This window comes from Curcuma longa, chromosome 18 (genome assembly GCF_044706935.1).
Source record: "Curcuma longa cultivar G26 ecotype Majalengka, Jawa Barat chromosome 18, ITB_CL_G26_1.1, whole genome shotgun sequence".
NCBI classification, from domain to species: Eukaryota; Viridiplantae; Streptophyta; class Magnoliopsida; order Zingiberales; family Zingiberaceae; genus Curcuma; species Curcuma longa.
In genome coordinates, this window is record NC_133878.1 from 1,713,041 (window position 1) to 1,737,965 (window position 24,925).

Here is a 24,925-nt window from a genome sequence, read left to right on the forward strand (position 1 = left end):
TGTGTGGTGCGGTGGGCAGTTGTTCCCACCAGTGATACTGAACGAGCGGTCGAGATCATGTCCTCAGAGTCTTTGCAAATCTAACTAATAGGGCTCCTTTCTAGTTTCTAGTATCTTATTTATATTTTTTTTTCTAAATATCTTTCGCATCTCATTTTAAAATAATTTTATATAAAAAAGTTTTATTTAGAAAAATAATAAAACAGTTCTAAAATATCTTTCACATCTCAGTTTTAAAATAATTTTTTTTATATTCTTTTTTTCTCTTTTGCAATTATCTATTAGAAAATAATATTTTATTTTTTAATTAAAATTTTCTTTGTTTTTTTTTACTTTTTTCCTTTTATTTCCTTTTTTAATTAGCCTATTAAATAAATAAATAAATAGATGCAAAGCTGTTTTAGTCAAAAACAACTTCACAGGTAAATGACATAAAAGTATTGAGGTAAAAATTTATAATTTATTAAAAAGAGCATTGACTCACAAATATGATAAGTTATAAAGCATTTAAAGAAATAAATAAGAAGATTAAAATTCAAATTCCATTAGAAATGAGTTTTATAAAGATGTAGTTTTAAATGTATATAAGTTGTGTTTAAATTCAATAGACAAATAAGAGAAAAAGGTCATCTACTTTTAGGATTAATCAAACTTTTAAATAATATATAGCCAAATTTTCAAAGAAACCTCTCCTAATTTCATATTTTCAAACTGTAAAAGAATTTTAGATATATAATGACTTTCACAATGTATTAATGTCTGAGAGATTAAAGCAAACATATCCGGATTCATAATGCAACAGAAAAATTCTTGATATGTAAATATTTTCTCTCCTAACTGCCTTTTCTTTTATTATATCCTTTGATGATGAAAGACATACAGATTTTTCATCTTTTTTTTGTTTTTGTGTTACTTTGAAAGCTATATCACACATTAACTCTTAATAACCACACATAAATAAATAATAATAACCATCACAAGGAATAAGTTACATGGATCACAATAGATTATTAATAAATAATTTAATAATCTTTCATTTGGCCCGTGTGATGATTTAAATATTCAATAATAATCATAATTGTGCACTATACGTTAGAGTTATCAAGTCATCGTCCGGCCACCCCCAGAGATTGAGTCCATGAGACTGACTGTGATTTACCATTTTTTTTTATCAAGTCATCGTCTTTGATTAGAGTGGTCAAAAATAAGTGCAAATGTAACAATGCAATGCAAAAAGAGAGAATGCAAAAGATATTTTAACCAATGACAGAGTTAGGAATCTTATAGCCTCTGGATTAATCTCGAGCTGATCGAAAATCCCCGGGCTATCTTTCTCTCTCACATATATTTTTTATTTTTTTTACAATAAATTTAAACAGTAGTTCTTCTTTAAACCCATCAGGCCCCAGGCTAAAGCTTGAATAGAATAATACCGAACTCCGCCCTTGATTTTAACAAAGTAGATCTCCGAGCCACAGGCATTGGGATGGAGAGGATCTTACACATACTTGAATTTGCTGGGATGTTCAGTGCTAAGGGGAGAATAAGACTTTGTACACAATCTTATAATTAATTAGATTATAAAATCATAATCAATCTTATAAAAAAAATGAAACACAGTCAATCTGATCATTACTCGATCATTAATTACATCAAATAAAATAGTTTATTTTCAATTCCATCATGATAATTTGAAATCCTAATAAAATGTGAATTCTGTTCAAATTACACAAATCTATAAACAACACTTCAACCTTAATTTGTTCATTATATTCTTCAATAATTAACCTATAGAGTCGCTCGATGTCACCATGCTGATGAAGCATAAGTCTTCTAGTAGAATTTCTTTCTCTTAGTACAATTTTAGATCCTAAAAATTCATTTGACTCAATTAACAATGACCATATTTGCAAAGCTTGCAACGAAATTTTATATTGAAAATTTCACTTTAGCAAAAGGTGGAATCTACAATCCCAGCGGCTCCACATGGTCGATCCTACGATCATCTACGAGGAGATTAATCGAAAAACTGCAGTTGACCACAACGGAGGAAATTATATATATATATATATATATATATATATATATATATATATATATATATATATATATATATATATATATATATATATATACTATTATACATGAATTTCAAAATCTCTTAAGATACAACTTATTGAACAGTACAATATAATGACTTTTTAGGAATTAGAATTGAGGGGCTTGAACTTAATGTAATAAATTATATATTATTATAAAAATATAATAAATTATATATATAATAAATTATTACATTAAGTTCAAGCCCCCTCAACTCTAATTCTTTGATCCATCCTTGCATAATACTCATCCTTTCTACATGACAAATAAACATCTTGAGTGGCAATCCTTTAGTTAACGAATTCGGTATCATTAAATATATACTTAATTAGCATTTTTATTTCTGCATTTCTTCTTTGATAGACAAGTATTTCAAATCCTTGTGGTTTGCATCTTTTGAATACTTATCATTTTTAGAGAAAAATACAACTGCAGTATTATCACGATAAATCCTTAGTGGCCTTGTTGTACTATCGACAACGATAATCCCCAAGGTAAAGTTCCGCAACCACAATGCGTGAATCATGCCTCAAAGCATGTCACAAATTCAACCTCCATAGTGGAAGTAAAAATTATGAATTGTTTTCCATTTTTCATGATATTGCCCCTCCCACTAGAAGGAAAATATACCCAAGTATGGATTTCCTCGAGTTCATACATTTGACATAGTCTGAATCTGAGTAACCAACTATATCAAGATGATCTCACCTTCTGTATATGAGCATGTAATCTTTGGTGCCTTGTTAGTACCTAAGAACCTTCTTTGCAGCTTTCGAGTGATTCATCCCAAGATTACTTTGATATTGGTTTAGCATTCCAACAACAAAATTAATATCCGACCAAGTATATGTGTTACGCCCCGGGAGACGACTTTCCGAGAAATTTCGGCAGCATCTCCCCTGTAACAATGGACTTTCCCTGTATACATACACATAATAAGGCCCACACGGCCAATCCATAACAGGCTATGGATTTATATATATAACAGAAATAAATGTGACCCACACGGTCACTAACACATCCTACTGTAATATCACATCCACGCATGTATATATATATCAAATCCGAACAAGAATTCGGTAAACAACTCGAAATGGAAATCAGAAATATATCGACAGCGGAAAACCAAGTACTGAAGTGGAAAACAGATTCCAAAAGGAAAAACATGACAAGAAGTCTAATAAGACCGAATACACGTATGCCGTAAAGTAAATAAAACCGAAACACCAAGGTTCGGGACTAGCAGTGCAGCTCTCCAGACGGCATCAACCTGAAATACAATACAGGTAAACGGGATGAGTTCCAAAAGAAACTCAGCGGGTATCTAGCAGATATGTGTATAAAGCTATCAACAGTAATAACATGCTGTACAGTCTACTGGAAGGTAAATAAGGTAGAAAACTGAATAACAGTAGATCTGTACATACCAGAGTCCGATAAACAATAGTAAGGTGAAAGGAAATCCCCAAACCAACAAATAGGTATCCTATGCATGCATGTCATCCAAGTGCATCAAACAAGTGCAGCAATCACAAACAAATGCAATAGTGCAGTATGCACATGATGCAATGCATGTCCTGGTCACCCCTGACGCCAGTCGGATCAGTCACCCCTCTAGTGGGGAGGTCGCGTGGGAGCCAAAACCCGTCAGAGTACTCGTCCACAGTGGTGAAGTCGTCGAGTGGGTAGGGCTGTGACCTCTGTGCACTCTGCCGTCACTGCTCCTGCGTGACCGAGTGGACAGGATGTCCTCAAGGTGTACACCTATCCTGGTACCCAAATCATAAGTGGGCGAGCAAGCTCTCATCTCCTGGTCACAATGACAGAGGAGGGATCCCTGTATGCTATCACGCTATGAAACCACTATCCTGGGTGGCCTAGCGAAGCTCCGATCAGGGCAAGTATGCACCAACCTAAAGGTTTCCACTAACCCATGAGTGGAGTGTGTGTGTAAATCATATACGAGTGACGGGCTCGAACTGTGCTACAACTATAATAGGAGCGACTCGACTAAAATAGGAGCAGGAGCAATGATCACAAGACATGCAATTACACACACCCTTTGGTTGGTAGCCCGCATGTAACTGACGCCGGACTCAACAACAATGGAATCCCGCACGTCAGTTATGCAATATATGCAAGCATGATGTATGACACTAGTCCATGCAGCATATATCCAAATGCATATCCATCAGTATGATCCATGCACCACCTATCCATCTACAAGTCCATGTCATATGCTCCCATAATCATAATGAGGTAAAGTCTCAGGTCTAGTATAAACACCGATACAGAGCAAGATAAACCAACTAAAGCATATGGACAAGTATCAGGTGGTATCAAAAATCCATAGGTATCAGATAGCTAAACATGGCAAAGGTATCAGATGATCTCAACATGGCAATGACTAACTGATATCCAAAATGTGCATAAGTATCTGAATACTAGAAAGAAATAAATAACAATAAGCTGTGTAAATGAAACAGATCAGGTATCCAAGCAGCATGATAGTCCAAATGAGCAGAAACATAATTACTGATAGCTAGCAATTACACATATCTGTAAAGACCTATCTATAAAAGATAAGTCAAGGTACCCGCCTGCTCAGACGATCGAAACAACTAGAACCCCCCAGAACAATACGCTCCGCGTAATAGGACCAATAAGTCAAGGTCCTGCAATAGGGTAAATAATATCCCTAATTACAACAATTACACTAATAAATTCATAATAGAGTCATACATGATTTTAAACATCTATACACCAATCGATCCATTAACAAATCATTAACACAATTAAACCACTCCCACCAAATAGGATATCTGATCTTACCTTAACACTGATCAATCCTTAACTAAACAACCAAATCCTACAAAGATTGGTTTCAACAATTTACCTCAAATGGGTCCCTAGATCTGTCCCAATCAACTCTAGAATCAGTTCTGATATTTAAATCTGGGTCCACTCTTCTTTAACAGCCACCAACACCAGAAATTCTCCAATTAAATCTGTTCATAATCAGAATCCCAATTCATACTAATCACACTGTAAACCATACTAATCAACCCAACGAATTATAAACCATGAACTTAATCAACTTCTAAAAGAGCTTACCTCCAATTGATTTCTTCCTCCTTTCTCACAGTCGAATCCAATAAGAGAGCTCAGCCACGAATCTCATTCCAGAAATCTGGAAAACCACAGATCTGAGCTTAAAGAAACCTAGATCAAATCGAAATCCTAGCTCAAAATCCTTACCTATATTCCTATTCTGTTCGCCGATTCGCCTCTGCTCGCCGGCTGGAACCAAACCAACTCCTCAATCGAATCCACTGTGGAACGAAGCAAATCCTGATATAACAACTCCGAAGAAATCCAACGAACTCAAATCGAAACCCTTACCGATTTCCTCTTCGATTGCGCCCACTGCTGAAAGGGAGACAACGAAGGGGAGTTGCGGAAGCTAGAATCCGCGACGGAAGGCTGTGGTTGGAGAAAAGGACTGCTGATGGGCTCGGGAAGAAGACCGCCGGTGTGGAACACACGTGCCTTCGTCGCACCGTCTGCGCTGCTCAGCCTGTCCACCACACGCCGACGCCCATAGCTACCTCACGGACAGATGACGAACGACGCTGAAACCACCTTCGCCGTGATCGAAGAAGAAGAAGAAGAAGCGAGCAGATCGGTGGCTGCAGCAGCTCCGGATCGCGAACGGCGTGCGGAGCTCAGATCTCGCGGAGGCGTGGTTCGGCGATCGGGAGAGGCGGAAGAACCGAGGCTACTGTAGCTTCTTATTGGTTCTTAACGGGTTCGGATCCAAGCCAAACACTAACCCAATAGTCTTATAACCCATAAACCATTAGGCTTATTTACAAATGAGTCCAACTAGTTTTGATATTTAACAATCCCCTTTAAATTAGAATTATTTCTATAGAGCAGTTTTCCATTTTAAATCTCTCTGATACTTTGTTAATATAGTTCTTCTGATATAATCTCAATAATCCTTGTAAATTTTTATGAAATATTTCTATTTCTATCACATAAGATGTCTCACACATATCTTCCATTTTAAAATTCTTAGAGAGAAACTTATTTACATCATGTAATAAAGTAAATATAAGGAAATAGATCATTGATACTCTAGTAAATAGGCCCAAAGGTCACCAACTATCAACAAATCATGGAGGTGATCCCTACTTCAAGCAACTAGAGAAAATGTGGTAATAGATTTTTGATCGAAGCACAGAAAACTTATCTTGAATGTGAAGCTCTCAATGCCAAATACTCGGAGGGGTTGTAAGGGATTTGCTCTTCATCTAATTCCAATTTGACGGTGTCCAAGATGAGGGATTACTCGGTGACGCACGTCCTGAGGTGGGGGGTGATGGTGAAGGAAGCGGGGTCGAGGGAGTTGACTCATAAAATGAGTGTGTCATTGAGGTGGCCACAGAAAAAACTCTTTTTTGGGGAGCGCAAGGATGTCCTAGAGCTCAGCAGCGAGTAGAGTGCATCGATTAGCAATTGCGCCTATAGACCTAGGCACTGGTAGTGGGAGGCAACATTTCTACGAGGAAGCTCGACATGGAATTAGTACAAGTTGTCACTGTTGGTGTTGAAAGCACCACAATGAACCCAGAGTTTTGATCTATGACTAAGTATAAAATTAGTTTATTTATGAACTAATGATTCTGTGTCAAGTGAAGTAGGTTACTTAACAAGTACGAAGTCCTGGTTGGGAACCATGCAATTGGTTAAGTCCTAGTGAAGTTAGGCAAGTGCGAAGTCCTGGTTGAGAACTAGACAATTGACTAAGTCCTATTAAAACTAGGCAAGTGCAAAGTTCTGGTAGGGAACTAAATAATTGCCTAAGTCCTAGTGAAGCTAGGCAAGTGCAAAGTCCTGATTGGGAACCTGACACTTGGTTAAGTCTTGGTTGGGAACCAAGCAAAAAAGACCTAGTGGGAACTAGCAAAGTAAGTCCAAGCAGAATCAGCTAGAAGTTAAAGTCTTGACAGAGCAAGTCCAAGCAGAATTAGCTGGGAGCTAAAGTCTTGACAAACAAGTCCAAGTGGAATCAGCCAAAAGCTAAATTTGAAAAATCACACTAGATGGATCAACTGAAAATTGAATATCTAGTCAAGGTACACATGAGTGAAGTTAAACTTTATATCATACTGATTACGCATATCAAGTATAAGGAAGTAAGGTTCAACAATTTCCAGCAATCAGGAGGGAGTTGAGGCAACTAACTGGAGATAACTTTCAATCATTGGAGTCGAGACCTACCAGGCAATTGAAGCGAGGATTGGTGACCACAGCGTCCAAGCAACCATAGATGCTTCCAAGCAACCGATAGGATGAGATTCAGTGATTCGAGAAAGCAAGTTAAAGATAGAAATTGACCTAGCTCCAAGCAATTGAAGGGAACCTAATCGACCAAAATCGCAGATAGCATTTACTACTAAATAAACTTTATAGTCACGCCAGTAGTCTCCCAGGCAATCGGGGATAGTCTAGTCGATCGAGAAGTGCCATGTTAGCATTCGAAGAAGGCCTATAAAATGAGCATCGAGGCAGAGTCTTGATCATTCAATTCTTCCAACTCACTACAAGTCGACTTGTGCTCTTATTCGCTATGCTCTTCGGCAACTTCGCAACGTTCAACAACCTCATCTTCTTAAATCAGCAACACTAGCCTAACTTTATTATTTCCTTGTCATCGTAAAATTATATATTGTTGTGTGCTTAATTTTTAGATCTTTTTAAAGATTTCTTCACCTCTAGAAATTTTTTAGAAAGAAAGTAATCGAAATAAGAATCAATTTGTTTAAGTTGTGCATCATTATTATTTGTGTGAGAACTTTGTATGCTTAGACAAAGATATTGTTATCAACTTCATTGTATACTTGAGTTAACTGCTCATATTTATTCCGTTGCATTACTCTAGTAATTTTGATTTTAATTTCAAACTTGTAAAATTCGTAACATTATTCACTCCCCCTCTAGCGTTGAATTCGATCCTACTGTCATCGCCGGTGTAGATGGCGGCAGAGAGGTCCCAACCCCAACTAGATCAATGGCTACGGGGTGTCGAAGCTGTAAGCACACTGCTTACATCTTTGAAGGGGTCGAGCCGTAGAGGGCATCGCGGTGGAGGTGTATGTTGTTGCTTATTGCGGTGGCACTACCACCGACCCCTCCATGGAGAACGCGATGGTGGTGGTTGTGAAGGCAAGGAGGAGTAAGCAAAGAAGAGGAGATCTAGATTAAGATGAGGAAGATCTAGGGTTTCATTGGCGAGGGATAAAGGAACCCCTAGGGTTTTGATCCGAGGAGGAGATGCATATGCCTCGGAGGGTGCTGTTGGAGAGGATTTGTTGTCACCGACCACCATGGCAAAGAAAGTCTTTCGTCTACACAAATGAGAACGTTTCCTAGAAATTAATGTTCTCCTTTTAAGCAAATCCCTTGGCAAGAAGACGAGCTTTATATTTTTCAACATTACCTCTTGAATCCCATTTGATTTTAAATATTTATTTACAACCAACAGATTTTGTACCTTCAAGCAGTTCAATAAATTTTCAAACATCATTATCTATCATAGACTTCAACTCATCTTTCATAGCTTCAATCCATCTCTCGGGATTAGAGCAATATTTGACTTCTTAAAAAGATATAGGATCACGTTTCAACCCTATGCCAAAATCATGCTCTTAGAGATAAATATAATTATGGGTAACTGTGGATCTCCATTCCCTCATGGATTACCTTAAAAACACTTGTGATTGAGGTAGTTGAGTTACTTTCTCATCAATATAAGACAATATATTAATCTGAGTAGAAGGGCCCTCCAATTCCATCAGAGATGACATTGGAATATTTTGAATTACTACTTCAATTGGATGTGCAATATCCATAATATAGGGTACGAGTACTATACCAGTATTCGTTGCATGTGTAGCGATCATACGAGAATCATTAATGGTCTCCTCAAAAGTTAAGATTTTCTCTCAAAAAAGCTATGCATGGAAATATCATAATCAGTTGGCATCATCAGCACTTGACGAAGAGTTATTTTTGTCACCCCGGGGCACGGTGCAATAGCAAGGCGTTTGGTGGATTCACATAGTATCATGATTCGAACCCAACTGGAGCAAGGGCAAGTTTTACCGTGAATTTTTAGCTATGAAAGTCGGCTATTGGGTGAATTACCGTGAGCACTTCTGGATTTATCTGGTGGGCAAACTAGAAGGAAAATCATCCACCTTCAAGATTAGTCAGGTTCAGATACCTGGATTAACAAAAAGGGTTATTTTTGTCTATCGAAAACCTGATGGATAAAGTCATCTATCTATTCATCACGAAGCATCGGTCGCAGGAGCTTACATTAAGTTCAAGTCCCCCTCAATTCTAATTCTTGCATCTATTCCTGACTCAAGTGGCACTCATCTCTCGAGTATACTGTCTATAATACATGCTAGATGGGAAACTAGATTGGAGGATAAACATCCTAACTAATCTCAAATAAGCTAAGCTCCCAAGTGACTCAATCAAGGCATGAGCTATCAACCCTCCCCCCCCCCCCTTCTCAAATGTTTTAGACCTAAGGAAGTTGATTATGTGGTTATGAGAATACATAAGGTTTGTGATGGTAATCACCTCTGAGGTCGAACGAAGACATTATTATTCTATTACATAAGTTTGATTTACTGATCAAAATTAGATATGTTTAATAAATTAAAATATGTATTAGTAATTAATATTTTTTTTATACAAATTCTTTTAAAAATTAAAAAATATTTTTAATATTTCTCTTTAAATTTTATTTTTTTCTCTATCTTTCTTTTTCAATGTTATCATTTTTATACTTTTATTATCACGCCTTTATACTTTATTATCATTTCTGTGTTCCTATAAATCTTTTTTTATATAATCTGTCATTAATATTAAAAAAATACTATTAATTAAATATTTGTGACTTGATAAATTTAATTGATAATTTATTTGAAGTTAATTGATTACTAAAAAATTTAAATTAAAATGTATATTAATCAATATTATAATGATTAATCATCAAATTTAATTAGTATTTTTAATATTTTATTTATCAAATTTAACTTTATTTAGTTGATTAAAAATATTAATTAGACAAATACATTATTTTTTAATAAATTATATTTAAAAATTTAGAAGAAAATTTTTCCTCAATTTAATGTTATAACTTTCAATCATGAAAATAACCTTTTAAAATTAAATATCTTTAATAATATTTTATATAAACAAATTATTTTTAAAATAATAATATTTTTTAATAAAAAACTAGTAAGGCCCTAATTATTTTCTATCTAGAGCTTTAAAAATTATTGAGACTACTCTAAGCACATTTAAAGTTACGAAATTCTCAAAAGACTTTTAGATTTTCTAACATAATGATGTTAATTTTTATATTAACATCATTTGGATGCTATATAAATATTAAAATCAGTGCTACTATGATATTAATTTTAAAAATCAATACTGTTGTGATATTATTCTTTAAATGCAATATTAAATAAATGATGAGAGGGATAAATGATAAATAAATGCCTCATTTAAAAGTGTAATTCAAGTATGAGAATGCCCAAAAGGCACATTAAAGTTTCATTCTTTTTAAAAGGCACATCTGATTCTCATTTTACCCCTCTTTACTAATTTTTTCATTCTCTTTTTTTTTATTTACATACAACATTTAATATTTACTTTTTTTTCTCTCTTTTGCATGCAACATCATTTTTTCTTCTTTGTCCTCTTAAATTAAATTAAACTATAATTTTAACTTTAATTGGCATAATAATCTGATTTTTTATTTTAAAACTTTAATAAAAATTTAAAAACAATAAAAGAAACTTAATAAAACATAAAAATATTTTCCCCTATTTTTAATATCTTCTATGTTTTAATATCTAATTATAAAAAATAAAATTAATAAAGCTAATTTTATTAATAAAAATAACAAAAAATAGAATTAACAATTACTTTGGTGCTGGACTTCAAAAACCAACACCACAATTTAAATACCAATATTGTTATAGTGTTAGAGATCAATACTATAGTATTTTGAAAGTTTCAAATTGTTTTGAGCATTCTTGGGAGGTCTTAGATTTATTTGGATCAAGTTTGCATAATAAACCTATAGGAGTTGGAATGATTACGATCAGAACTCTCTAGGTTTATTAATGAATTTTGGTCCAAATTCATTGATGGATCTAGAAGACTCAGATTTCTGAAAACTTACAATGTGATAGAAGATGTGAGTGTGTAAAAGGAAAATATGGTGAGGAATCTTGATCTTCAGTCTCCTACACGAAATTATATACCTATACCATGATAACGGAGGACATTCTTGAACTTCAAGACACTACATAAACCTACAGGAATTGGAATGAACCCGATCAAATCTTTCTAGGTCCATCAATGAGTCTTGACTGAAACTCATTGATTGATTTAAACCACCTAAAATTTTAAAATTTTATAATGAAATGGAAGTGTGGAGTGTGTAGAGAGTAAATATGGTGTCCAATCCTGATTTTAATACACATAGACCAAGTTATGATCATGTATTAACTAGTACAAACTGTGATGTTAGTTTTTGAAGACTAATACAACAGTGGTGCTGGTCTTTAGAAATTAGCACTACAGTGTTGATTTTGATCATACACTATGGTATTGATTTTTCAAAGATGAATACCATTATAGTGTTTATCTTCAGAAACCATTATCATGATATTTTGAAAGTTTCAAATCATTTTTGAATATTGTTGGGAGAGGCTTAAAATAGTAAACGATGATTTATTTGAACTCAGATTCATCTAATAAACTCATACGAGTTGGAATGAGTGTGATCGAAGCTCTCTAGGTCTATCAATAAATTTTTAATCAAAGACCATTGATGGACTCAAGGGATTCAGATTTCTGAAAACTTACAATAAGATGGAAGGGGTGAGTGTGTAGAAGGGAGATATGATGAGAAATCTTGATCCTAAGTCTCTTGCATGAAGTTATAAGTTGTGTCAATTGACACAGAGTTTGAAACTTTTTAGAATGAAGATATGGTGTAGAAGACGTAGGACCAAGATTTCTAACACTATCTACATTTTATACAGTCCACACTTCCATCTTGTTACAAAATTTCAAAAAACTAAGTCATCTAAGTTCATTAATGAGTTTTGGTCAAAATTCATTGATGAACCTAGAGAGATCTGATCACCTCATTCTAACTCCTGTAGATTTATGCAATACCCTTCGTTATCATTGTAATTGGTTTCCAACATTGCTTAAAAGATTTAGAAAGTCTTAGACTTTGTGTCAATTGACACGAGTCTATAATTTCATGTAGGAGACTAGGACTAGAATTTTTCTCACTATATCTCTTTTCTATACACTCACATCTTCCATCTCATTGCAAGTTTTCCAAAATTTGAGTTATTTAGGTCTATCAATGAGTTTTAATCAAAATTTAATAATTGACCTAGAGAGCTCTGATTGAATTTATTCAAACTCTTATGAGTTTATTAGGTGAACCTAATCTAAATAAACCTTTGTTTACTTTTAAAGGTAGTTCCAATAGTATTTAAAATGATTTGAAACTTTTAAAATATTATGATGCTAGTTTTTGAAAATCAACATCACAATGATGTTAGTATTTAAGCCGTGGTGTTGGTTTTTTAATGACAAGTACCAAAATAATTTTTTATTAATAAAATTAGATTTATTAATTTTATTTTTATTTTATAATTAGATATTAAAAAATAAAAAATATGTTTAATAATTTTCTTTTATATTTATTAAAATTTTTATTAAAGTTTAAAAATAAAAATAATAAAAAAATTTAGAATATTATTTTTAATTAAAATTTAATTTAATTTAAAAGGAAAAAAAAAAAGAGAGGAATGACGTTGTAGGTAAAAGAGAAAAGAAAAAAATATTAAATATTCTATATAAATTAGAAATAAAAAAAAAGAAAAAAAAAAATTAGTGAATGTCAAGGTCGAATTAAATGGTCTTTCTCAAATTTAAAGCATGTCCTTTCGAAATTTGTCCAAAAATCAAATTTGGTGCGCTTTTTTAAAATGCTCAAAGTTCATCACCCAACGTCCTACACGAGCCGGCGCCGAAGAGTGGTTGGCTCGAGGCAGAGCCCACCTTAGGGTTTCCTGCCGAGCTCTTCCTTGCTTCTCGCCTTCACGGCCCGTCTTTCAATTTCTCAGATCGCGACGCCGTTTCTCGCTCTTTTGGATTCCCGCGGTGGAGTCGCCGGCGACGGAAGATGGGGTCGAGGCCGTGGACGAACCCGGCGCCAAGCTACCAGGCGCTGGAATCGAGTTGGGAGACCGACGATGACGCCCCAGGTCCCCGCTGCGGTCACTCCCTCACCGCCGTGGCCTCCACCAAGTCCCACGGGCCCCGACTCATTCTCTTTGGCGGTGCCACTGCCATCGAAGGCGGCGCTTCCTCCGCCGCTCCGGGCATCAGTAATCTACCGCACCGCTTCCCTCGCCTCTCTTAATCTGCAGTGCGATGCTGTTTTTCTATTGATGAAGTTGCTCATTGTGGTGTGAAGGGCTCGCTGGCGTGACGAATTCGATTCACTTGTATGACGTCAAAACCCGGAAATGGACCAGGTATGGACTGTTACTGGCTGCATGTACGAAGGTTGCTAGTCATCAATTTTAATTGGAAGTTCTTTCCTTGTACGAAATGGCAGGTTGCATCCTGTGGGAGAACCGCCCTCACCGAGGGCTGCTCATGCCGCCGCAGCTGTCGGTACTATGGTTGTTTTCCAGGTAGCAAGATTTGCATAGACACTTAGTTAACAATTTCTAAATTTTCTGGCTTTGTGTTGTTATTCTCTTTTTTGAACAATGATAGTTGGTCATTCGGTCACTAGGGTGGCATTGGGCCAGCTGGGCATTCAACTGATGACCTTTATGTTCTTGATCTGACAAATGATAAATTCAAATGGCACAGGTGAAGATTGAAATGCTTCTTTTCTTATTCTGTTGATTTTCTGGGTATATGCAGGTGTTAGATGGACATTTTTTTTTTGTATTAATAACTATTATCTTGCAGGGTGGTTGTTCAAGGACCTGGTCCAGGTCCTCGATATGGACACGCTATGGACCTGGTTGCTCAGCGTTATCTTGTCACAGTTAGCGGCAATGATGGTATAGCTCCATTGTCATATTGTAGTTAGATTAAGTTCTTGCCATTGAGCAATGATAAAAGTACAAAGTAGTTACTTCTTTTCTTAATCGCATTCTATCTGTGATGTTGGTTTGAAAATTTGAACAATAGATAAAAGAAGCACTGTCGAAACAAGGATGGAGCTAAAATGGTAGATGATGCAAACATGTGATTTAAATTTTCTGTTAATTCTTTTCTTTGAAGAACTAAAAGTGATGGTTGAGTGGTTGCTACAATAGAATATGGACTTTAGAGTAAGATTAATTGTCTATATAGCGTATTTTTATTAGAAAAATACTTAACTTAGTTCCTAAATTTTTATTTTACATACGATTCTAAATTGAAACCCACCAAAGTGTATCCCAAGCCCGGTTGAAAAAAGGTGAGCGTTGCGCATTAAGTGCTAGTCAGTATGGATTTTTAGATAATGTTCAATGAATGAATTCATCAAACTATTATGCTAATGCTAGAATGTTTCTCGTAAGGAACACATTGCAGGATGCAACTGTAACGTCTTGGCAAGGGCCACTGCATCTCCATGAGAACTCGGGTGTAGTGTTAAATATGCAAGAGTTCTCACACCATAGGTTGAGTAAGAACAAATATTATAGGAAATCTTATTGTCTAAGATTTGGAATATAAAATCTAAGAACACTCACTGGTAAAATAATGAAGATAGTAGATACGATGATTAAGAGAAGAATTAATATTTTATGTGTACAAGAGATAAAATGAGTAGGAGAGCAGGCAAAGCTAATAGAGAATTCAAATTTTAAATTATGGTACACAAGAAATGAGTAAAACAAGAAATGGAGTAGGTATTGTTGTCGATAGTTCTCTAAAAGATGAAGTAGTAGGAGTAGGTAGAAAGGGGATAAGATTATATCTCTCAAGATAGTAGTGATGAAAGAAATTATTAATTAATTAGCATATATGCACCTCAAGTAGGGTTAGATAAACATATTAAATATAGATTTTGGGACGACCTAGGTGAAGTATTACAAAATATTCCGCCAACCGAAATGATTTCAATTGGAAGAGATCTAAATGAACATGTAGGAGTGAAAAATGAGGAATATGATAGGGTGCATGAAGGTTATGAGTTTGGAACAAGAAATGAAGGAAAAACTATATTGGATTTTGTAATATCATATGACCTTATATTAACTAATACGTTTTTTAAAAAAAGAGAAGAATACTTGGTCATGTTCAAAAAAAGGAATAATAAATCACAAATTGACTTTCTTATGATTAAGAAAAAAGATAGAAATATTTATAAAGATTGCAAAGTTATCCATGAAGAAAACTTAACTATCTAACATAGGTTAGTAGTATTAGATATACGCTTCAAGCATAGTATCAACAGAAGAAAAATATGCAATGTGAAACAAAACATATATAAGGAGAGGATAGGAGTATAAGTATTAGGAGAAATATACGGCGACTTAAATATGACATGAGATAAGACGATATTAAAGTTAAAACTAATAGCCAAGAGTGTACTCGGTGAGTTAAAGGGATGTGCACTGCTAAATAAAAAATTTTGATGGTGGAATGAGAAAGCACAAAAGAAAGTGAAGAAAAACGAACAGCTTATAAGGTATTATATACTTGTAAGAACAAGTAAAACTTAAAAAAATAAACAGTAGCTAAGAAAGAGGCTAAGAAAGTAATGAATGAAACTTTTGAACACTTATATCGAAAGTTGGATACAAAAGAGGAAAAAGAGATATTTACAGAATAACTAAAGTGAAAGAGAGACAGACAAGATATCTTATTCAAATAAGATGTATTAAAGACAATACAATAAACTACTAGTAAATGATGAGAAAATAAAAGAGCGATGGAAGAGATATTTTCATCAACTTTTTAATGAAGGTTTATGTGAACAACTTAACTTAAATAATTTAAGTAGATCAAATGAGTATAGAAATTTAAATTTTTATTATAGAATTCAAATTGTAGAAGTAGAATAAGTTTTAAATGAGATGTAAAATAGAAAAGCAGTTAAACCAGATGATATTCCGATAGAGGTATGGAAATGTTTAGAAAAATGAGGTATTGAATGACTAACAAAGTTATTCAATCTGATATTGAAAATTAAAAGAATGTCAAATCAGTGGAGGGTTAATACTCTAGTTCCCTTATATAAAAATAAAGGAGATGTACAAAATTGTGTAAAGTATAGGGGTATTAAACTAATGAGTCATTCTATGAAACTTTGGAAAAGAGATTGAAAAAAGACTAAGGGAGGAGACTACGGTCACTGAAAATCAATTTGGATTTATGCATGGAAGGTCGACAATAAAAGCTATACATCTTCTTAGACAATTAATTGAAAAGTATCAGAAACAAAAGCAAGACTGACATATGATATTTGACGACTTAGCAAAAACTTATAATAGAGTTTCAAGAGTAATTATATGGAAAATTTTACAAAAGAGAGGTGTTAGTATAATGTATATTGAACTAATTAAGGATATATATAAGGATGTAATGATAGGAGTGAAGACTTCAAGCGGATTAATCGAAATGTTTTCCATAAAGATAAGGTTACATCAAGGATCATCGTTAAGTCCCTATCTTTTTACACTAATCATGGATGAACTTACTAGGCACATCCAAGATACGATACCACAATGCATATTGTTTGCGGATGATATTGTTTTGATAGATGAAACACGTGAAAGAGTAAATGCTAAACTCGAATCTTGACTGGAAATGCTAGAAGTGAAATGTTTTAGGCTTGTAGAGTAAAGACACAATATATTAAATTTAAGTTTAGTAATATTAGATGTAATGAGACAATTGTTAAGATAGGCGATGACGAGTTGTCTGTAACTGAGAGTTTTAAATATTTAGGATTATTTTTGCAAAAGGATAGAAGGATTGATAGAGATGTCTTATATAGAATACAAGCGGGATGGTTGAAATGGAAGAGAGTGTTAGTGTTTTGTGTAATTGTAAAGTACATCTAAAACTTAAAGGAAAGTTTTACAAAACGGCGGTTAAACCTGTTATATTATATAGAGCTGAATGTCATGTTATTACTCGACTACATGAACAAAAGATGAGAGTTGTAGAGATGAGGATGTTAAGGTGGATATGTGGGCATACAAGGATGATGTGATAAGGAATGAAAATATTAGAAAAAAAGTCGGGGTCACATCTATTGAGGGAACGCGCTGCACGCGCAATAGATCATGAATTAAGAGTGGGTCTTTGAACCATGTTAAATTAACTATGTAATTGTGTCTTGTTTTTGTTATTCTTATTCCGCAGCGATTACCACTTGACTCAATGCACCGAATACACACTTGAGCACTTTGAGCAACTAATGTTTGCTTTTGTATTATGGGACTTTTAATTTTAGGTTGTTGTCTATTCATCCACCCCTTTTAGAAGGACAAACCGACCATTCATCTATCCCACAACAACTTCTTATCAGTTTTTGTCTTATAAAAATCTAGGTATTCCTAGCATATATCCTTACATAGAGTTCCATATTGGAATAAGATGGATATATCTAACTCCAAATAATCAGGAATCATCCTTGAATGCTGTTTTTTTAGATTCTGCAATCCAATTACTGAAACTTGCTCTTTAGTGCATAGTGAAAGATTGGTTGATGTTGTGGTTTTTATCTAGGTTTCTGGTTCTTTCCATCTGATTTTCTTAGAACCTTTATCGGCGTGACAGTGTGGATGTTTGATCATTTTATACCAATTTGTTTTTAACTTATTGAGGAGACTCTGTTTTACATGGTGCTGATGTGGGTTGAGAAATAATCTGTCATGATAATCTACATTACCATACTGATATATTAATGATGCAGGATTTTTTGGAATCCTGCGTGACAGAATTTGGCATGGGCAATATTATTATTGCAAATTACGAATTTCTGCATTTGCATGTTTGGAACGATCAACAGATTCGTAGGAATTCAAGTTCATTTCCGTACATACTCATGCACATTAAATAATCAAAGCAAGAGATTTCTTGCACATGGTTTTTACTAAATTTTACATATTTATTCTTTTGAAATTTATGTAGTTTCACATCATAAATAATCCTATTACCATCCCATCATAGGTTATCTGCATTTCTGTTAGAGACAGGGAGAGAGTTTTTTTAGTAAATAACTGCAACAAGATTATGGATACCAAGAGGGTGGTATTTCAATTACAACCCCTCGTAAGTTACTTTTCTCCTATGAGTTAATGTGAATTACTATGACAGCAAAGTAGACAAAACTACTACATGCAATATTTCTAGAAAAATGCTAGATTACCGCATTCCAAACACCTTTATTGGATATGCATGCTTCCCATGCTAGTAACTTTCTTTGCTACTAAAGTATGTGTGAATACTAAGAACTTCAACAATAATCTAGACTAATCAAGTCACGATGTGCTACTTGGATTCATCTTATCTTCTTCTTTCTTTGGTAAGAAATTTCATTTCAATCTCCAAGGTTATCTACTTTTTCAATGTGCCCTCTAGAATTTTAAGGTTATCAAAATGTCCCTCGGAGTTTGAAAACTCTTGTCCTTTTACCTTGAACCACTAACACCATTTAGTTAAGTTACTGGAATGCTTACATTTTAGCTTTCAACATCAATGAAATGATGCCATATAATCATTTTCTTAAGTAACATTATGGCGCTGATGATTGGTGGTAATATGATGGGTTTTCAAACTCTAAGGGATATTGTGACATTTTAAAACTTGAGGGGGTATTTTGAAAAATTGGTAAACTTTGAGTGGAAATGAAATTTCCCTTCTTTGTCATTCGGTTTATTTAATGGAATAGTGATTTGTTAGTTTACAACTTTATTGAAATGATGACAAATGTTTGCTGCATCATCATTTTTGTTAACTAACTTAAGAATATTGATGGTTGGGGCAAAAAGACAAGAGTTTTCACGCTCTGGGTGATATTTGATGATGCTAAAATTTTCAGGGGCATTTTCAGAAAATAAATTTTAAGGGGTGAAATGAAATTTTCCCGTCTCCGGGCATCAAAATCCTAGATATGTAGATTTGATGGCCTTTCATAGATTTTTCTTGTTGCTCTCGTACCTTTTTATTTGTTTGTATTTTGCAATAACATTAAAATATTTTGTTCTTGAACATTTCGTCTTAGTACTTTGATTGCTTTCCCATTTAATTGGAAATTGATTTTTTTTCCAGGACAAAGAGTTCTATCTGATACTTGGGCATTGGATACTGCACAGAAACCTTACAGATGGCAGAAATTAAACCCTGAAGGAGATAGACCGACAGCTAGAATGTGAGATTGTTTTATTTGTAGCATTTTTAGGAAGCTGAAACAATGCGTTCGCTGAAATTTTAACAAAAATAGCGTTAGAGAATGCATTGCAAAAAATTTTTTAGGGCAAGGCCCCATTGCAATACTTGTTGTGAAGACCTTATCATGGAAGCTGTGAGAGTTTCATACTATTGTCACGAAAGTTGTTGTAGATGTCCTTGTTTCTGTGATCAAGATTGCCAAGGCCATTGACTATTGCAGAAACCATGGAAAACATGAACGTCTTTGTACTACTGTTTTATTAATAGTGCTTGAAGCTAAAAATTTTATTTGCATCTTCCTATTGTTCTCCAAGTAGGTGGATCATTTGGATATCACTTAGAGAACAAATTAGGAGATGAGTTGAAATTTCTAACTTTGAACACAGTAATTAGAACACAAACAATGGTACAAAAACCTATGATCCTAAACTGTCCAATACAGACAATTCATGGATTTTGTTAAACTTGGAACTGCCACTTTTAACCATGCACAAATTGTTGTATAGATAACGTTGACATTCTTTAGAAGGTATATGATAACTAAAAAAATGTTGGTGTGTTGATTATTTCAATGAGATAATTTAGTTGAACTTAATCTCCAATTTGGTCTAAGCTTTGAATTTGACTATAGGAATTCTACATTTCAATATAAAATACTCAAATAATTAGAGTTGAAGGATTCACATATCTTTTTAGAGTTGAAGGTGCAAGGGGTAGAGAGGGGGAATAGAAAAAAATTAGTCCATGTAAGAAATGTTTAATTAATTTAAATATTAGTAATGATATTGCTTGTATAGAGCTCAATGGAGAGGAAAATTTACTTGATCTGAAATAGTTGAGACAAAGATGGATTCAGGGTGAGGGTGAAGATTAAGGAGAAAATCTGGTAAGAGAAGAAAAGCAAACAGGATAGAGAGAGGAGGGAGGGCTTGGTGCAATATTTCCAAGTTGGCATATATGATTTCTTTCATAACTGGAAAAAGGATGATGGGTGATGACATTGAAGCCTACCAAGGAAGTAGTGAAAATAACGAATCTAGAGGAGCAACTATATGATTCACTGCAGCTATATGCTATTAATAATTCATGATCCAAGTTAATCTTATTATTAAATAAAAGCCATAATCACCAATGTTTTTATAACTTGAGGTGCTTGGATTTGTCTATGTTGCACAGGATTGTTTTTAGAAAACAAATGTTTGGAGAGATGACAGGAATGATGGACAAGAGAAGAACAAAAATACCTTGAGAAGCAGGATCTGAGAACAAGAGAAAGAGTAGGAATGATGCTAAATAGATAAAGTTGTGGTTATGATCAACACATTAGCAATTAGGTTCAAAAAATATTTACTTAAGGAAGATAAATAAAAATTAGAACTAATTTAAACATTTAAGAGGTGAAATTTAAATTATGGGTTTGTCAAATTGATCAATATGCAAGAACGGGTACAAATGAGAGATGCCATCAATGAATTGTTAGTTTATACAATTACATGTATCATCTCTTTTACTTGAGAAACTAAGTAGGGGCAATTGCCTGTATTGGGTTTCACTTTGATTTGCCCATGGCTACAACAAAGGATGTTAGCAGTGGAATATGGTGGATGACAATGATACAATGTTGGTAGAAAGTAGGTTGGAGTAGAAGTCACTAAAGTACTTGAGGAGGCTCATTCGAGTGTCTACTTGTTAGAGGGCTCGAGTTAGGGTGTTGGTGCTGACGGGAAGAAAGAAAATGAAGATTAAGATCTAGGGTTTTGAAAGCCCTTTCATGAGATCAAGTGAAGTTAGTTACAACTCTTTAGCTCGTCACGAAAGAACACTACTTTAAACAAGGTTGCCGCTAAAGTTGGTATATGGTGCCTTTTTGTGATGATATTATTGCTTATTGCAACATTGCTATAATCTGAGACAATAAGTATAAAAGCCTTTATCCCAGTAAATGAGGTTAGCTATATGGATCCTTCTACGTTATTGAGCTCGATTCTCTACTATATCCTAATCTATATTATTTAAATGAATTTTATCTGTTTGATTGTTGCTAATTAAGTCTTCTTTGATCTTCCTTTTCCGCGATTAATGTGCACATTTATTATGGTTTCCCATCACCTAATTGGGACATTTATTGGTCGCCTAAGTACATATACATATTATCTTAAGTGTGCCTTTCGAAGTTTTCTCTTAATAGACGCAACTCTGACTTTCTTTTTAGTGTTCTCATTTCTTATCCCGTTTATCTTCGCATGGCTACATATATCTACTTTAACATCCTCATCTTTGCGACTCTTATCTTCTGCTCATGTGCATGATTAATAACCCGATATTTTGTTCCATATAACATAGTAGATCTAACTACCGTTTTGTAAAACTTTCTTTTAAACCTTAGATGTACTTTACGATCATCAAAAATACTCGACACCTTACTCCATTTTAGCTATCATGCTTACATCCTACGTAAAACATTTCTAGCAACTCCTCTATCCTTTTACGAAAACAATCTTTAATACTTAAAGCTCTTAGTTACGAGTAAGTCATCATCTCTTATCTTAATAATTGCTTTGCTACGTCTATTACTACTAACTTAAATTTCATATATTCTTTTATTTTACTAAGTTTAAAACTTTTTACGTCTATAGTTTTCTATTAAAATTCAAGTTTGACATTTACTCTTTCACATGTTACATCGATAAAAAAATGTCATCTGCAAATAATATGCATAACATAATGGTAATATGAGACAATAACAAGTATAGCTATCACAAAATGCAGTAGCAACTTACAATATTTGTTAATTCTAGAAACCAAAAACAATAAGCATAATGGTAATATTTTGAATTAAATTATGCAGAATGGAATTAGGAAAATAAAGGATAAAATTTTTCTCTTTGCAATTTAGTAAATATCCCACTCCTAATGTTGAGGGTCTTCTCTTTCTTTCATTTCAAGTAGCTTTTGTTGTAAGGACGTTGATAACATCTAGAAACTAATAATTCTATGTATAACAGGCCAATTTGACCTTTGTAATGTTGTTTTGTTATTATATGCCAAACTTTTATGCATCCAGTATTACATTACTCTAGAGACTTATGCCCACATCAAGTTACCATTTATCTGAGGTGTGATCTGAATTGATTTAGAACCCCTAGTCTATAGAATTGGTGGGCATGAATGTATGCCACATTGTATGTTATCTTAAATTGGTACATTCAATTTAGCTTCTATGTTTTGACATTTTTTTCCATCCATTATACTTTACACAGGTATGCCACTGCAAGTGCACGCTCCGATGGCATGCTTTTGCTCTGTGGGGGAAGAGATTCTTCCGGATTGGTGCGGACTGTTCTTATATGCCAATTTTTTTTTGAATCTACAGTTTAATGATCTGCACTCTTTTTGAATAATTTGAGTAGGTTAACTTACTGAGATTGCATGGTTAATATTTGAGTTGATTAGATGCTTTCTCTTAAAGATGTTGTGAATCTCATCATCTTGGTTGACTTACTATTTGCGTGTTTTTCAAGCATCAGATATTCTAGGCTATCCAATAGTTTGTGGGCTCATAATGATTGAAGTATTGAACCACCGGTCTCTAGGAAATTAACTTGAGAGAGATGACAAGATCTCTAGAAGAGATAAATGCGTTGTTAAATTAATCATTAATGATCTCTCATTCTCATTCACAGTAAATATACTCTGCTATGGTTCAATTTCATTCAGTTGACCTTGAGTACCCACGACTTGATCAATTCCGTGGAACCTCCCCCTTTTTTTTTTTTTTTTGCTAATAACTTCACATAATAATTTTGTGCACATAAAAGCACTTCAACAAACTTTCCACTTTAATTTTCTTGGTTCATTCATTAAGGCTGTAACAGCATGGTTAACAATTTTTATGCTACTGAATTATCACTGACAAAAGGAAGTTTTATGTTGTAGATTCGTAGGGCAGTGTCAAAGTCGTGCTAACCTTGATTAATTTTGAAAGATCAAAGGATCTTTCATAAATTTGAAGAAAAATACCAAGAAATGAAGATGCAATTAGAAGGGATATGCCAGTCCTAGAATTATTGGACATTGGCTCAATAGTGATTGATACATAATACTAGGAGTCAGTTATGCAGATTAGCTCAGGAACTCAGTGGACAGTATTCTTTTTCCATATTATTGCTGCAGTACCAAAATTACTGTCCTTGGTTCCAATATAAACCCCAAACAAAGTTGGCAGGAAAGTTAGGATGCATCTCTTATAATAAAATCTTGAACTGCAGTCTGACAAGAGTGAGCTCTTGTTCTTTTGTAAGATTGTTTATTCGTGACATGGTGTGTAAGGGTTTGATCACCAAGAGCAATCTATTTGCTTGCAATAAAGGGATGGTTACTCATTGTCCTTTCCCCTTATAATGCCGTTATTGATGGCAACTTCATGCACCAAGTATAAACTAAGTTGAGAAGAAAAATTCTCTCTTATTTTTTATTAATGAACCAAGACACCCTTTTGTAATTACAATGAGAGTTAATAAATAAAGAAAGAATAAATAAATAAAGAAACTATTCTACCTAAAAAAAATTATTCTATCAAATCACTCTAATTGATTATATCCTATTTGTACCTATGATTGGCTCTATGCAAAGAAAGATAAAATATTTGATTATTTCCTACGCTATCCCCTCAAGCTTGGCTGTAAATATTGATGAGATCAAGCTTGCCTTTAAAAACTTTATGAGCTTGTTCAAATAATTCTTTTTTAAGAAGATTAGTTAGTTGGTAAGATGTAGGAATATACTCAATAATGGTAATGTCTTCATCCACCTTTTCTCTAATGAAATGACAATCAACCTCAACATGTTTAGTCTGGTCGTGATGAACAAGGTTGTGAGCTATACTGATGGCTGACTTATTATCACAATGGAGTAACATAACATTTTCAAATTGAATTTTTGGGTATGTCATCACTCTTTTGATTTAGATGAGTTCATAAATTCCATGAGCCATAACTCTGTATTTTGCTTCAACACTACTTCTTGCAACCATTGATTGCTTTTTGCTACGCCATATCACTAAATTCTCCCATACTATCATGCAATACCCAGAAGTTGACTTTCTATTATCAATTGATCTGCCTAATCTTCATTAGTGTATGCAAACACTCTTCTATTCTCAATCTTTGCAAAGAATAAGCTCGAGTTTGTTTCCAATCATATAATGTGATATAGTAATTGGGTTTAATAACTAAAAGTATTGGAAAATTATTTTGATTAAGAAAGTCTGATTCAATTAAAAATAACACGC

The 24,925-nt window shown here is 33.9% G+C and overlaps 1 protein-coding gene and 1 long non-coding RNA gene across 2 annotated transcripts; one reads left to right on the top strand and one right to left on the bottom strand.

Annotated features, from left to right (window-relative positions):
- Positions 1 to 3,126: 3,126 nt before the first annotated feature.
- Positions 3,127 to 5,302, bottom strand: LOC141812222 (uncharacterized). The gene is made up of 4 exons (XR_012600253.1): positions 5,215 to 5,302; positions 4,997 to 5,108; positions 4,701 to 4,775; positions 3,127 to 3,370 (listed from the first exon to the last, which is right to left on the bottom strand). It is a non-coding gene; the product is annotated as an uncharacterized LOC141812222 (long non-coding RNA).
- Positions 5,303 to 13,255: 7,953 nt separating this feature from the next.
- Positions 13,256 to 23,032, top strand: LOC141812333 (serine/threonine-protein phosphatase BSL1-like). The gene is made up of 8 exons (XM_074700377.1): positions 13,256 to 13,610; positions 13,700 to 13,760; positions 13,844 to 13,922; positions 14,027 to 14,106; positions 14,209 to 14,303; positions 19,516 to 19,615; positions 22,896 to 22,965; positions 23,009 to 23,032. The coding sequence occupies exons 1-8, from the start codon at positions 13,406 to 13,408 to the stop codon at positions 23,030 to 23,032; spliced, it is 714 nt and encodes a 237-aa protein (XP_074556478.1). The 5' UTR covers positions 13,256 to 13,405.
- Positions 23,033 to 24,925: the final 1,893 nt, after the last annotated feature.